Source organism: Otolemur garnettii, unplaced genomic scaffold, assembly GCF_000181295.1.
Source record: "Otolemur garnettii isolate 467f Iridium unplaced genomic scaffold, OtoGar3 scaffold00046, whole genome shotgun sequence".
NCBI lineage: Eukaryota > Metazoa > Chordata > Mammalia > Primates > Galagidae > Otolemur > Otolemur garnettii.
Genome location: NW_003852441.1, coordinates 1,186,779 through 1,198,890, shown reverse-complemented (window position 1 = coordinate 1,198,890; position 12,112 = coordinate 1,186,779). Strand labels below are relative to the sequence as shown.

General features: G+C 43.2%; 1 protein-coding gene across 4 annotated transcripts in view; it reads right to left on the bottom strand.

The window, feature by feature from the left end:
- The window catches only part of PRPSAP2 (phosphoribosyl pyrophosphate synthetase associated protein 2), a 63,697-nt gene extending 54,178 nt beyond the window's left edge, over window positions 1–9,519 (bottom strand). The window contains exons 1-4 of one of the 4 annotated variants that reach the window (XM_012806043.2): window positions 9,323–9,519; window positions 3,763–3,858; window positions 3,356–3,506; window positions 2,148–2,200 (exon numbers count right to left, since the gene is read on the bottom strand). In XM_012806043.2, the coding sequence (XP_012661497.1) occupies window positions 2,148–2,200; window positions 3,356–3,474 (172 nt within the window). In that variant the 5' untranslated portion in view covers window positions 3,475–3,506; window positions 3,763–3,858; window positions 9,323–9,519. Of the gene's footprint in view, window positions 1–2,147; window positions 2,201–3,355; window positions 3,507–3,762; window positions 5,180–7,468; window positions 8,985–9,322 lie in introns of those variants that run through there. The other 3 variants (XM_023513991.1, XM_023513992.1, XM_023513993.1) reach the window with 3 other exon arrangements.
- Window positions 9,520–12,112: the final 2,593 nt, after the last annotated feature.

Here is a 12,112-nt window from a genome sequence, read left to right as displayed (position 1 = left end):
CCTCCCAAGCACAGCAGCCAATTCCACTAGAGGCAGAGCCTTTCCCAAACTCTGCCTGCGTAATTTCTTCAATTAACTTTTTCCCCTACTGAAGCTACATGGGGGCTGTAGGAGACAGGAAGGAGGCTACAGAGATGAGCACAGGAACAATGAATTCATGCTATTTCATCAAAGCCGCAACAAGCTCTACAGTATTTAAATACTTGACAAAATCCTATATTAGAAAAGGAATGAGAACAAGTGTTTACTGTGCACCCCTCATGTGCCAAGAAATGCGTTAAGCACACAAATTTTTCCACTTAATCCTCAAAACAGCCCTAATTATTTACAGGGTAGAAAGGTTAAATAACTTATCCAGGGTAAGGTGTATGAGTCTCAAGCCGATGCAAGCTGTCCATCACTCCTGTTAGAATAATTTCAAATATTCACCATTTCTAAAGAAATTACAAAGATTAAATAAAATTTCTTTACAACTTGTATGTTGCCCTTGGTAGAATGCCGTGGCATCACAGCTCACAACCACCTCAGACTCTTGGGTTTAAGCGTTCTCTTGCTTCAGCCTCCCAAGTAGCTGGGACTATAGGCGCCCGCCACAATGCCTGGCTATTTTTTTATTTTTTTTGGCAGGGGCTGGGTTTGAACCCGTCACCTCCAGATAAGGGGCTGGCGCCCTACTCCTTGAGCCACAGGCACCACCCACGCCTGGCTATTTCTTTGTTGCAGTTGTCATTGTTTTAGCTGGCCCAGCCAACCAGGTTCCAACCGCCAGCATTGGTGTATGTGGCTGGCACCCTACCCAATGAGCTACAGGTGCTGCCCTACAACTTGGGATGATTATGTAATTATATTAATTAGCAGAAAGTAGTTCCTAATAAGATTTCACAAAGTTTAACCCATGGCAGCTTAGGTGGAGGTAAAGAATAATCACCTAAAACTGTGGTCCCAATTCAATCAATGGTCAAGCTAATGCTTTCATTCAGCTGACAGCTGGTTCATACTTATAGAGTACTTTTATCCTTTTTCTTTTAAAATTTCAGATTAATATGAAGTTACAAATGATTAGGTTACATTGTTTGCATTTGTTAGGTAAAATCCAAGTTGTAGTTGAGCCCTTAACCCAGGAGGTAGGCCACATACCCCTGCATAGTGCGTGTTAAGTGAGAGCTCACCAATCCTCTGCCTTCCTCCCCTCCCCTTCACTTGAATTTAATTGTGTTTTTCTGTCACGGGGCGCGTATTCGTTCTCTACTGCTTTCATGTTAGTATTGAGTACATCGGATACTTGCTTTTCCATTCTTAAGATACTTTACTAAGGAGGATGTTCTTCAACTCCATCCAGGTTAATCCAAAGATGTAAAGTCTCCATCTTTTTTTATAGCTCAATAGCATTCCATAGTATACATATACCACAGTTTCTTAATCCATTCAGGGATTGATGGGCACATGGGTTGATTCCACATCTTGGCAACTGTGAACTGAGCTGCAATAAACAATCTAGTACAAATGTCCTTACGGTAAAATTTTGTTCTTTGTGGTAGATGACTAGTAATGGGATTGCAGGATCAAATTTAAGGTCTACTTTTAGCTCTTTGAGGATTCACCATACTTCTTTCCAAAGAGGCTGTATTAGTCTACAATCCCACCAATAGTGCAAAAGAGTTCCCTTCTCACCATAACCACACCAGCATCTGCAGCTTTGGGACTCTGTGATGTGGGCCATTTTCACTGAGGTTAGGTTGATACATCAAGGTAGTCTTGATTTGCATTTCTCTGATACTTAGGGATGATGAGCATTTTTTCCTGTGTTTCTTGGCCATTCATCTGTCTTCTTCAGAGAAGGTTCTGTTCATGTCTTTTGCCCAGTGATAAATGAGATTATTTGCTCTTTTTATTTACGAAGTTTTTATTGAATATGGTCTAAGAACTGAAATTCAAGCCTCCAGATGTGATGTGCACCAGGGTTAAGTATCTAGGTGACATTAGTGAGAGCTAAAACCCCATCCTCTTCTACCTTTCCTGCCTAACTCCTTGCTAACAAAACTGGATGACTGAATCAAATCACTTCAATAGCCAAGGATGCAGGACGCAGCCAGTATGACACACAGCTCACAGAGAGATCAATATTATTCATGTCCAAGATAGCTCACCTCTGTTAGGTTCCTGGTAAACCTGCACTTTGCCCATCTCTACCCCCAGCCGCCTAGAGAAGAGAAAGGGGGGGAAGGCTGAAACAGTGACAGAACAGATCCAGCATCATTACTACTTAACGAGATGTGCAAATTGTTAACAGTAAAATAAAGTTATTCTTACTATAAAATTTAAAGTGAGTATAAAAGTATATGTCAGTCTATTATTTGCCCCCTTCACCCCCACCCCATGTCAACCCAGGAAGGCCCACACAGCTAGTCTTGGCCTGCCTCCCCAGCCGTCTTCCTCGTGCTCTCTACACTCCAGCACACACTCCTGAGACTCACGAATGCCTCTCCTGCATGCACCACGGGGCCCTGAAGCCTGGCGGGAAGGCTCTACCCTAGACTTTCACTTGGTGGCTCATTCATGTTTCTTTTTTTGTGAGACAGAGCCTCAAGCTATCCCCCTGGTAGAGTGCTGTGGCATCACAACTCACAGCAACCTCCAACTCCTAGGCTCAAGCCGAGTCTCCTGCCTCAGCCTCCCAAATAGCTGGGACCACAGGTGCCCACCACAATGCCTGGCTATTTTTTTTTTGCAGCCATCATTGTTGTTTGGCGGGCCCAGGCTGGATTTGAACCCACCACCTTAGGTGTATGTGGCTGGTGCCTTAACCACTTGAGCCACAGGCGCCAAGCCACACTCATGTTTCTTAAGCCCAGTCCCATTAGTTTACAAAGCACCTAAGCACCCGAGCTAAAGCAGGACAACTGCCCCATCACTACTCTCACACTGTTTTCTTCATAGCATTTAGTACCACCTGAAATGATCTTATTTTGCTGACTTGCCTTCTGTCTGGCTCCCATACTAAAATGTAAATTTCATAAGGAGCAGGCTCTTGAGGATTCTCCGTATTTCTCCCCAACATCTAGATCAAGACCAAATACATAGCAGAGGTTCAGTATTTAGCATCTAAAACTACACTGAACTATAAACTGTTTCCATACAGTATACACTTCAGTGTTCTTTACATGAGTACTCCAATAATTCTGTACATATGTAGCACCGAACACAATCCCTGGCCCTTATGAGGCTCTCAATAAATGGATAAATACAAGGAGGTGTGACAGTACACAAAAAGGTTAGCCCTTGATATACAGAGCTAACACAGACCATCAAGTGTAAAATATCACTTAATGCAGATTTCAATAGTACAATAACTCACTCGGCAATCTTCTTTGAAAGCTCCATACACGATGAATTAGAATTTGCTGAAAACAACACCAGACCTCCTTTGGTTATGTTCATCTTGGTTTCTAATTCAGGTGGCGTCACACAAAACATCAAAACCTTCTTGGTTTTCCGATTCTCAGAGCCTAAAAGGATACAATACGAATTTAAGAACTGCCATAATATATGAAATAGACCTGGATGGATTTTGGATTTTTTTTTAATAGCAAATGACTTTGGCTGAAGGAAATTAGTTTCCAACATAATGGTGTCTTTTACATTAGAGAGATATATATGGACAAACAGAATTCATTTGTACTTTAGGATTCCAAATTTATGGAAATATACTATCACATGATTAAATTAGTTTTCATAACCACTGGGAATAAATAATAAACTTACAAGAAAGGTGGAGCTGAAGAGCTCAGTGTTTTACTGTTTGCTGCTTAAAGTCAATTATGGACAACCTCCTTTTATTCTTTGACAACAAAATTCCTCCTGGATTAACACACAGAAAGATGGCAGAGCCATTAGCAAGGACATGGACTGATTGATTCTTAAACAAAGAATAAATGACCCATCTATATCCAGCTTTTCCTGTAATCCTGTCTACCACACAAACTTCTCCTGGCCTCTCAGTGGTCCCTTGTCATCTGAATGTCTAACATTGACCTTGTCATCTTCATTTTATTTACCTAGAACTGGATAATAAGGAATGCTTAGTGACCACCCAAATGATAGGCGACAGGCCACAAATAAAAGGGACACTGGCCTAGAAGTCATGAGAACGAATGTTCCCATCCCCTCCACTCTGAGCTGCGTCCTCATCTGCAGCAGGGCTGTAGGACGGGGCAGAGTAGCAACCTTGGGGCACGCTGTGAGGGCAGGGCCCTTCCCAGCAAGCCCACTCCATCTCCTCAGTTGCCGGGAAAATTGTGGAAATCATAAATGGGCTGAAACTAAGCTATCTTTTTCGTTATTCTTAAATTTTAAGTACACCAGTAAAACACAAAAACATACTCCCTATAAAAACCTGAAACATAATAGTTAAGGCTAAAGTCATCAGCCCCAACCCCAGGCTCATCCCACCCATCTCCCCAAGCAAGGATTCTCATTAGTTTGGTATTGACCTTCTAGCCTTTTATTCTTTTGTGTATTCACATGACCGCCATAAAAATCATGTGCACAAAAAATAACATACATCATACAGTGTTTCTAATACAAAAAGCTACCACCATACAGATCTATGATTTGCTTTTTCAATAAACAATCTATTTTAGCAAGTTGAGTTAGAAGATCTAGACATAGTCTGCTCTGAGTGCTGTCTAGTCTTCCAATGTGGATATGCACTTTCAGCCAGGTCTCAAGAGACCTTTGCGAATGTACAGTGGGACCACCAGGTCACAGGTAGCTGCAGTTCAGTCCCCCAGCAGGTGAGGAGGGCACACTTCCCACAGGGTACCTCCCAAGGGGCATTCCAGCTAGCACAACCCAGGATTTCACAACAGGAAATATGGCAGACTACAACACCATCTATTTTAAATTTACAGAAAAATTACAAACAGAAACCTATGCCAGCTGTGACCAAGGAGGACCACTGGTGCCTTTTGGTAGGCTTAAGTACAGATCAGCAAATCAGAGCCCACAGGCCAAATCAGGTCCTCCCAAGCCCTGGTTATGTAAAACACAGCCACAATTCCTTGTTTACAAATCGTTTCTAGATATAATAATGGCATTGATATAGCCCACGAGCCTGAAATATTTATTTGATAACACTAAGTATGAGTTGGGCAAGGTAGCATGTCTTCCTTAGTCCCAGCTACTTAGCAGATTAAGCCAGGAGGATCGCTTGAGTCCCGAAGTTCAAGGCTGCAGTAAGCTATGGTTGCACTATTGTACTCCAGCAGCTTGAGCAAGAGAGACCCTGTCTCTGAAAAATTTTTTTAAATAAACAAAAACTTTTGAAAACAAAACAAAAAGCAATCAGTATGGCCCACAAAGCCTATTTATCACTTCACTTAGTCCTTTATAGAAAAAAAACTGCGGACCCCTGCTTTACAGGAGAGTGTAGCATCAGGTCAGAGTAGCTGGTATAACAGAAGAAATAATACATTCTAACCATCAACATTCAGAGGTAGGAGTCTTAGTTGACATCTAAGGCCCATTCTTAGAACAGAGGGTGTCTCAGGTCCAGGAATGGAAACAAAACCAAAACCAATTCTGTAGCTGTACATACAGGCTTTGGAGTCAAACTCAAGTTTGTATCCTGGCTCCTGCTTCCCCTTAAATCACAGCAAGGTCTTGCATAAATTCCTTAGCCTCAGTTCCTTCATCGACACGAATGCAAAAACTGACCTCACAGGTTACTGTAAATTTCTGCAAGGCTCTTAACACGGTATCCTGCATATAGGACATTCTACGTTTAAATCGACTCTTCGACTCTTCATATCTGGGTTATCTACCAAACCAGTACAGTGATACAGTAATATGCAGGGGACCAGAGGGGGTGGCATGTTTTCATATCCCCTAACCTTTAAATAAGAAGCTCCTTAAAACAGAACAGTGTTGATACGAGATGGAACACTTAGAATCCAAGTATTTTAGGGGTAGGAAGAGATCTCAGAAGTAATTCAGCCTATTTCTCCTAAACCTCTTAGAAAACCATCTGCAGGACTCCTGTCAAGGTACCGTTCCACAGAAGCTGTAACAGTGATTCCCACATCCACTGAGAGCCCATCATTCCAAATTCTTCCTCAGAACAGGCTGACATTCTGCTCCCTGAAGACTACACCCACTGGTTCTGGTCCTTTCCTTGAAGGTCTATAGGATACATTACATTTCTTTTCTAAAGGACAGCCTCCGTCCAACCTATCTCAAGACAGGCTGCATTTGTGTCTTTTTCCCAGGGATTTCTTTACGTCTTTCCTTATCCTTCATCATTTAAATCAGTGGTTCTCAACCTTCCTAATGCCACGACCCTTTAATACAGTTCATGCTGTGGTGACCCCCACACGAGTGGTGTCTTGGTTCCTAAAACCATCGGAAATATGTGTTTTCCAATGGTCTTAGGCAATCCCCATGAAAGGGGTAAGGGTCTATCAACTTCCAAAGGGGTCACGACCCACAGGTTGAGAACCACTGACTTAAATGCCCTGCAACTCCCTGACTGTGGCCTCTGAGGTTTCCAGGCTTCTCTAACAAAATTCTAACCTAAGCCCACTCTCAAAATGACATGGGTAGGGGTGCTGGGGAGCATCCGCTTAAAAATGAACTATTAATATAGCCATGTTTGTAACTAGTCATTTCACAAGTTATTCCAACATAAGGGTTGTTTCTAGTTTTAGTTCTCCTTTCTCCTGCTGCAAACTCAGGTTGTGTTATTTACTAAGCTTCAAAAAAGAAGAGTTTTAAAGACTATCCAGAATGGGGCTGGCAAGAGGCTCATTACAAGGTTTTAGTGTAAAATGAAAAGAGAATATTCCCGTATTTTTTCCATGAGGTTCAGTTGCTTCTATGTTTATTCTAAATTTACTCTAGAATGTGTGAAAATTATTTAACATGAATGAAACAATATCCTTTTCAAACAAATCTCAGCACCTTTAAAAAGTGAATCACAGTCGTCTTTGAATGTGACAATTCATTAAGTTTCCTGAGAGAGGAACCACCCTGAAGGAGCTCAGCTGCTCTGGACAGACAGACATTCATTTCAAAACCACTCATCTGTTGGGGCTGTGCCTGTGGCTCAAAGGCGTAGAGCGCCAGCCCCATATGCCTAAGATGGTGGGTTCAAACCCAGCAAAAAAAAAAAAACAAAAAAACCACCACTCATCCGCATTCAGATGAGGAAGGCTCAGATTAAAGTGCGTTGTTTTCCTCTAAAGCAGTGATTTTCAACAAGTGTGCCATGAAAATTTTTGATTATTTCTGCAAGAAGTTCAAAGCATGGTAAGTATATTCATTTACTGTTTTTTTATCGACATAATTTAAATGTGCCCCGGAAGTTTAACTATAGGTTCAAGTGTGCTGTGATATAAAAAAGGTTGAAAGCCACGGCTATAAAGCATCCACTGTGTCAATAACTTCTACTTAAAACTGGCTGGAGGCCCACCTGCTTGGGAGGCTGAAGAAGGGGGATCAAGGAGTTTCAAGCTACAGTGAGCTTTATCACACCACTGTACTCCAGCCTGGGCAACAGAGAAAGACTGTGTCCCTAAAGAAAAGAAAAGCAATTAAATCACCAGGCTAGGAGCAGGAAGACTTGGGTTTGACTTTCAGTCACCAGGCATCACTTGGCATTACTGGGCCTCGGCCTTTACCTTTCAGACCAAAGAGACAGAAGCTTTGTAAAAAAGCTTCCCACCATCAGAATTTAAGGACCTGACAACAGAGATTTGTTCACTGTTCTTTTAAACTGTACGTTCTCTGGAGTTTACCCAGTGCCTAAAAAAGCACCTGACACAGGGTAGAGACGCAACAAAGGTTTGTCAATTGTAGCCTGACCTCACTGAATTGCAACGATTAACAAACCAAACTGAAAGTCGTTTGTAAACTAAAAGGCATCATGAAAGTACAAAAATTATTATTTATGCTAGTGACATACCCCACTTCAGGAAAATTTCCTTTTTTTCTATCAATATTGAGGAGGATCTGAAGGGCAAATCTAACGGAATTGTTCTTCCAGTCCTGTGTGACCCCAGGTGAGAGGGGTCATCTCTCCACTGGAACATTTTTCTCATGGTTGACAACCCAGTGAAGCAGGGACTACAGTGACATCCATTTTAGACAGGAAGTGAGGTTAAGAGTAGAAACTCAGGGCTGCACACAGCCTCCACACAGCAGACACACTAGCTGATGGGTGCAGTCTGCTGTATGATACAATAGGCTGCACAGCCTGTCTCTCAACGCACAAAGAAAATGACTTGGCACCGCGCTGAACTCCCCAGAGAGGGAGCAGAAAAGGACAACTATCTAGATTTGGGGAAATGTCTGTTGTCCACATGCCGTGTTTGGGAAGCAATTTATACACATACCAAGCGCCAAATAAAGAAGTTTGATTCAGTATGGACACTTGGAAATTATCCCAAGCAAAGAAGAAAAAGGCTGAATTGTTCATTGATGGTCAATACAAGGTTTTTAAGAGTAAGCACAACGGACATGTGCAAAGATTCCACAGCGGGGCAATTAAATAAGACTCAGAATACGCATTCGATATAATAAATATTCAGCACTAGGCTATAGAAGGGCCTAGTGTTAAGCTCTGATGACAACTGGATAATAACGCTAAGAGCAGGGCAGGAAAGTAATGTCAACAAGAAGGGTATGTTTTCGTGAGGTTCAATAACGTGGGTGGATTTTTTCTATTTGTTCATTTAAATTTTTTAAACACTAGAGATCACACTTCCTTGGGCCCAAAGCCTGATTCTGCATTTTCAAATTCCTTACAAAAGCTAAACATCCGAATTGAGCCAACATTCGCATTTTTTAAAAGTCCTTATCAATATAACATATTGGGGGAACATTTTAAAAGTAGGATGATACTTAAACACCAAATTGCAGTCCTCCCCCAGTCTCTGCTGAGGTTAAGTTCAAACTGCAATTAAATCACCCCTTGTGGAGAGGTGTAAGAGAAAAGCCCAAGACGAGCAAAGACTCGTGTCAGATGACGGATGGGAGATGGCTGGGTCGCTGCTCAGCAGTAGGTCCCATAATTAGGACCTGACTCCCCAAAGCGCCTGGAGGGAGTCCTGGGGCAGCGCACCAGGCCCAGACCCCCCGGCCCCGCCGCGAGAGGAGGGAGGGGGCGGCGGCTGCGGGCGCGAGGCCGGAGGACGCGGGGGACCCCGCCCCAGTCACAGCCCGGGACCCCGACCCGTTCGGCTCCACCGCCCTGTGCACCTGCGCCCCGCAATGCCGGAGCCCGCCAGTCCGCGCCGCCACTCGCCACCGGCTCCCGCCCGCCTACCTGGCCCCGACCCCAGCCCCGGCCCTGCCGCAGCCTCCGCTGCCGAAGGAAGAAAGAGCCAGCTCTCCACTCAGCGTCTCTAGGAGCAAAATGGCGACTCCATGCGCAAGAACTGCGTCCGCGGCGACTGCGAGGCCCGGGGGCGGGGCGGGGCGGGAGGGGCGGGGCCAGAGCGGCGCCGGCGGAGGCACCTGGCTCCGGGCGGTGGGCGTGGCCCGCGGGGGCTGGGAGGGAAGGCGCCGCGGGCGAGGCCGGAGGGCGGGGCCCGGCTAACGCGAGGGCGGCGGAGCAAGCGGGTTATGCCCGTTGGGGCCCTTGGCTTGGTGCGAGCCCACCGCCCTCGGTGACTACAAAAGCCAGGTTAACGGAAGTGCGAGTGTGGTCTTAGAAAGGTCTGGGTTCAAGTCTTTACTGGTCTGTAACCTTGGGCAGGTCGCTTCACATCTCTGACAACCAGTTTCTTCGTGTGAAAAACAGACGATAGCCATCTCATTGGGTTAATGTGACGATTTGAGCAGGACAGGACACTTAGCATTCCTGGCACTTCCTGGCATTTAGTAAATGCTCAGTTATTATCACCATGTTTGTCTTATTGCCCTTTCTTCTCTTATTATAAAGGAATTGGAGCTTTTGGTATCCATTGCCTGAATTCTTAATAAGTCAAGTATGTTTACTCTTTATCATTAAGGTGACCAGATTTTAATATTGGTAAAGCGGGAGGCCATTGACGGGGGCGGGGCGGGGGCGGGGCCTGACAACAATGCAAACTTTGATAAGCAGTTCTCAATAATCACTTCTCAACAATTATTTGTTATTATTATAGTTTAACATTATAAAATTAACAAAAATAATATAAAACTCATATCCTGGCGACATAGCCACATGGCAGCCAAGAACCGTATATTCCCTTACTGTTCTCTGGCCCGTTCATGCATTCTTTCCAAAAATCAGGACTTTTTTAAAATGCCGCAGGCACAGGACAAATTGTTAAAGATCGGGACATCTGGGCACCCTATTTATCGTATATAGTAGCACCACCACCTCCCTACACTGATCTCCTCCTTAAGTTGATCTACTTTTCATAGACTGGACTTGTACCGTATGTACTCAAAGGCTGACCACCTCTGCGCCTTCGTTATCTTGACCACTTGGACTGTGACACGTTACATTAATTTACCCTCTCTAACCTGGACAGTTGAGTCCACTCTAACCAAGGGGTAGAATGTGTAGACTTGGCCCCATGGGTGTTTTTTTTTCTTAAGTATGTTATTTTTCCATGTTTTAGCATTAGGCCTCCTGTCCTATTGTTTATCACATGTTGCAGAAGAATTTTTTCAACATGAAGGATTGGTGTGAATTGTGGATATATCCTACAATTACTGAAAAAGTTTACAGTTAATCAAGACATGATGGCCCAAAGGAAAGAACTCAGAGAGCTGACATTGAAGGAAAAGACTGATTTTCTGGAAAGCAGAAGCCAAAGAAAGATGGCAGAACATTTTGATGTTAGCAAGAACACAAGTTAACAACATCCAAAATTGTAAACACGAGGATTTGGACAGATAAGGTGAGGAAAGCAGAGACCTACAGCAGAAAAGGAGGAAAGCGTCCCTCAATGAAGTCAGTGATGCCACAGGAAGCTGGTTCAAACAAATGAGAGCAGTTAATGCCTGAATCTCTGGGCCAATGATCCAAGAAATTGCTTTAAAATTTGCACAGGAATTCAGAGTGACAGATTTCCAAGCATCAAGTGGTTGGCTGGAGAAATTCAAACTGCAACACAGTATTTTCCAGAAGGTCTTGCGTGTTGAAGCCAACAAAGTTCCAGTAGAAGTTGTGAAGGCGTTCATCAAAAAGTTCCCCAACCTTGGCAGAGGCTTCAAAGATGATGACATCTGTAATGCTGATGAGCGCAGCAGACTCCTTTTCAAGGCAGTGTCTCACAGGAGCCTCACATCAGGAAGGGTGAAAAATGTAAGAGCAGAAAACTTTCCAAAGAATGTTTCATAGTTCTGCTTTGCACTAGCTCAACCAGAGGGGAACTAAAGCCCCTGGTGATGGGTCAATCAGCAAAGCCACAAACATTCAGGTACTTGAAGCCAAGCCTCATATTTTTTTTGCCATCTCTGAAATATTTGATATCTTTACTATCACTCTCTATGAACTTCCTTAGAAAAGGGAAAATGGAGGTACAGGGAAGAATGAGAGAAAGGTCTTGGTTACTGAACAACAAGAACAGGGTTGGTAGCATTTCTCCTCATATATTTCAACTGTTGCTGTTAATAAAACCCCTAAACATAACTAAACACAAAAAGGAACCTAAATCCTTTGCTTCCGTATTTGTGAAAGACATGAAAATCATTGGTCAATGGAAAATCTTGAGAATGCGTCTACTTCCCCTGGGAAAACATCATGTATTGGTGCATTAGTCTAGAATGTAAGGTGTGATTTTTGCCTGTATTTGTAGTTCATTTTTTTTGTACTGTGAGACATACCTGTAAATTGAGCCTATGTGAATTATGTTCTATTGTACGCATTTTATAGTTCTTTCCTATTAGAGGAACTTATGTTTTCCTGATAACATAAAAATCCATTTTTTATGTATTTAGTAGTTCACAGTGTTGTAAATTTAGAGGGACTATATATATGTATAATGGTAACTATGTACATTAATGCACTTCTGGGGTACAGTGTGGGGTTTTCACATGCAATCCAAAATACTTCCATCAAACTGGTCAACACAGCCTTCATGTCATTTTCTCAGTTATTGTTTTAAAACGTTCACATTCT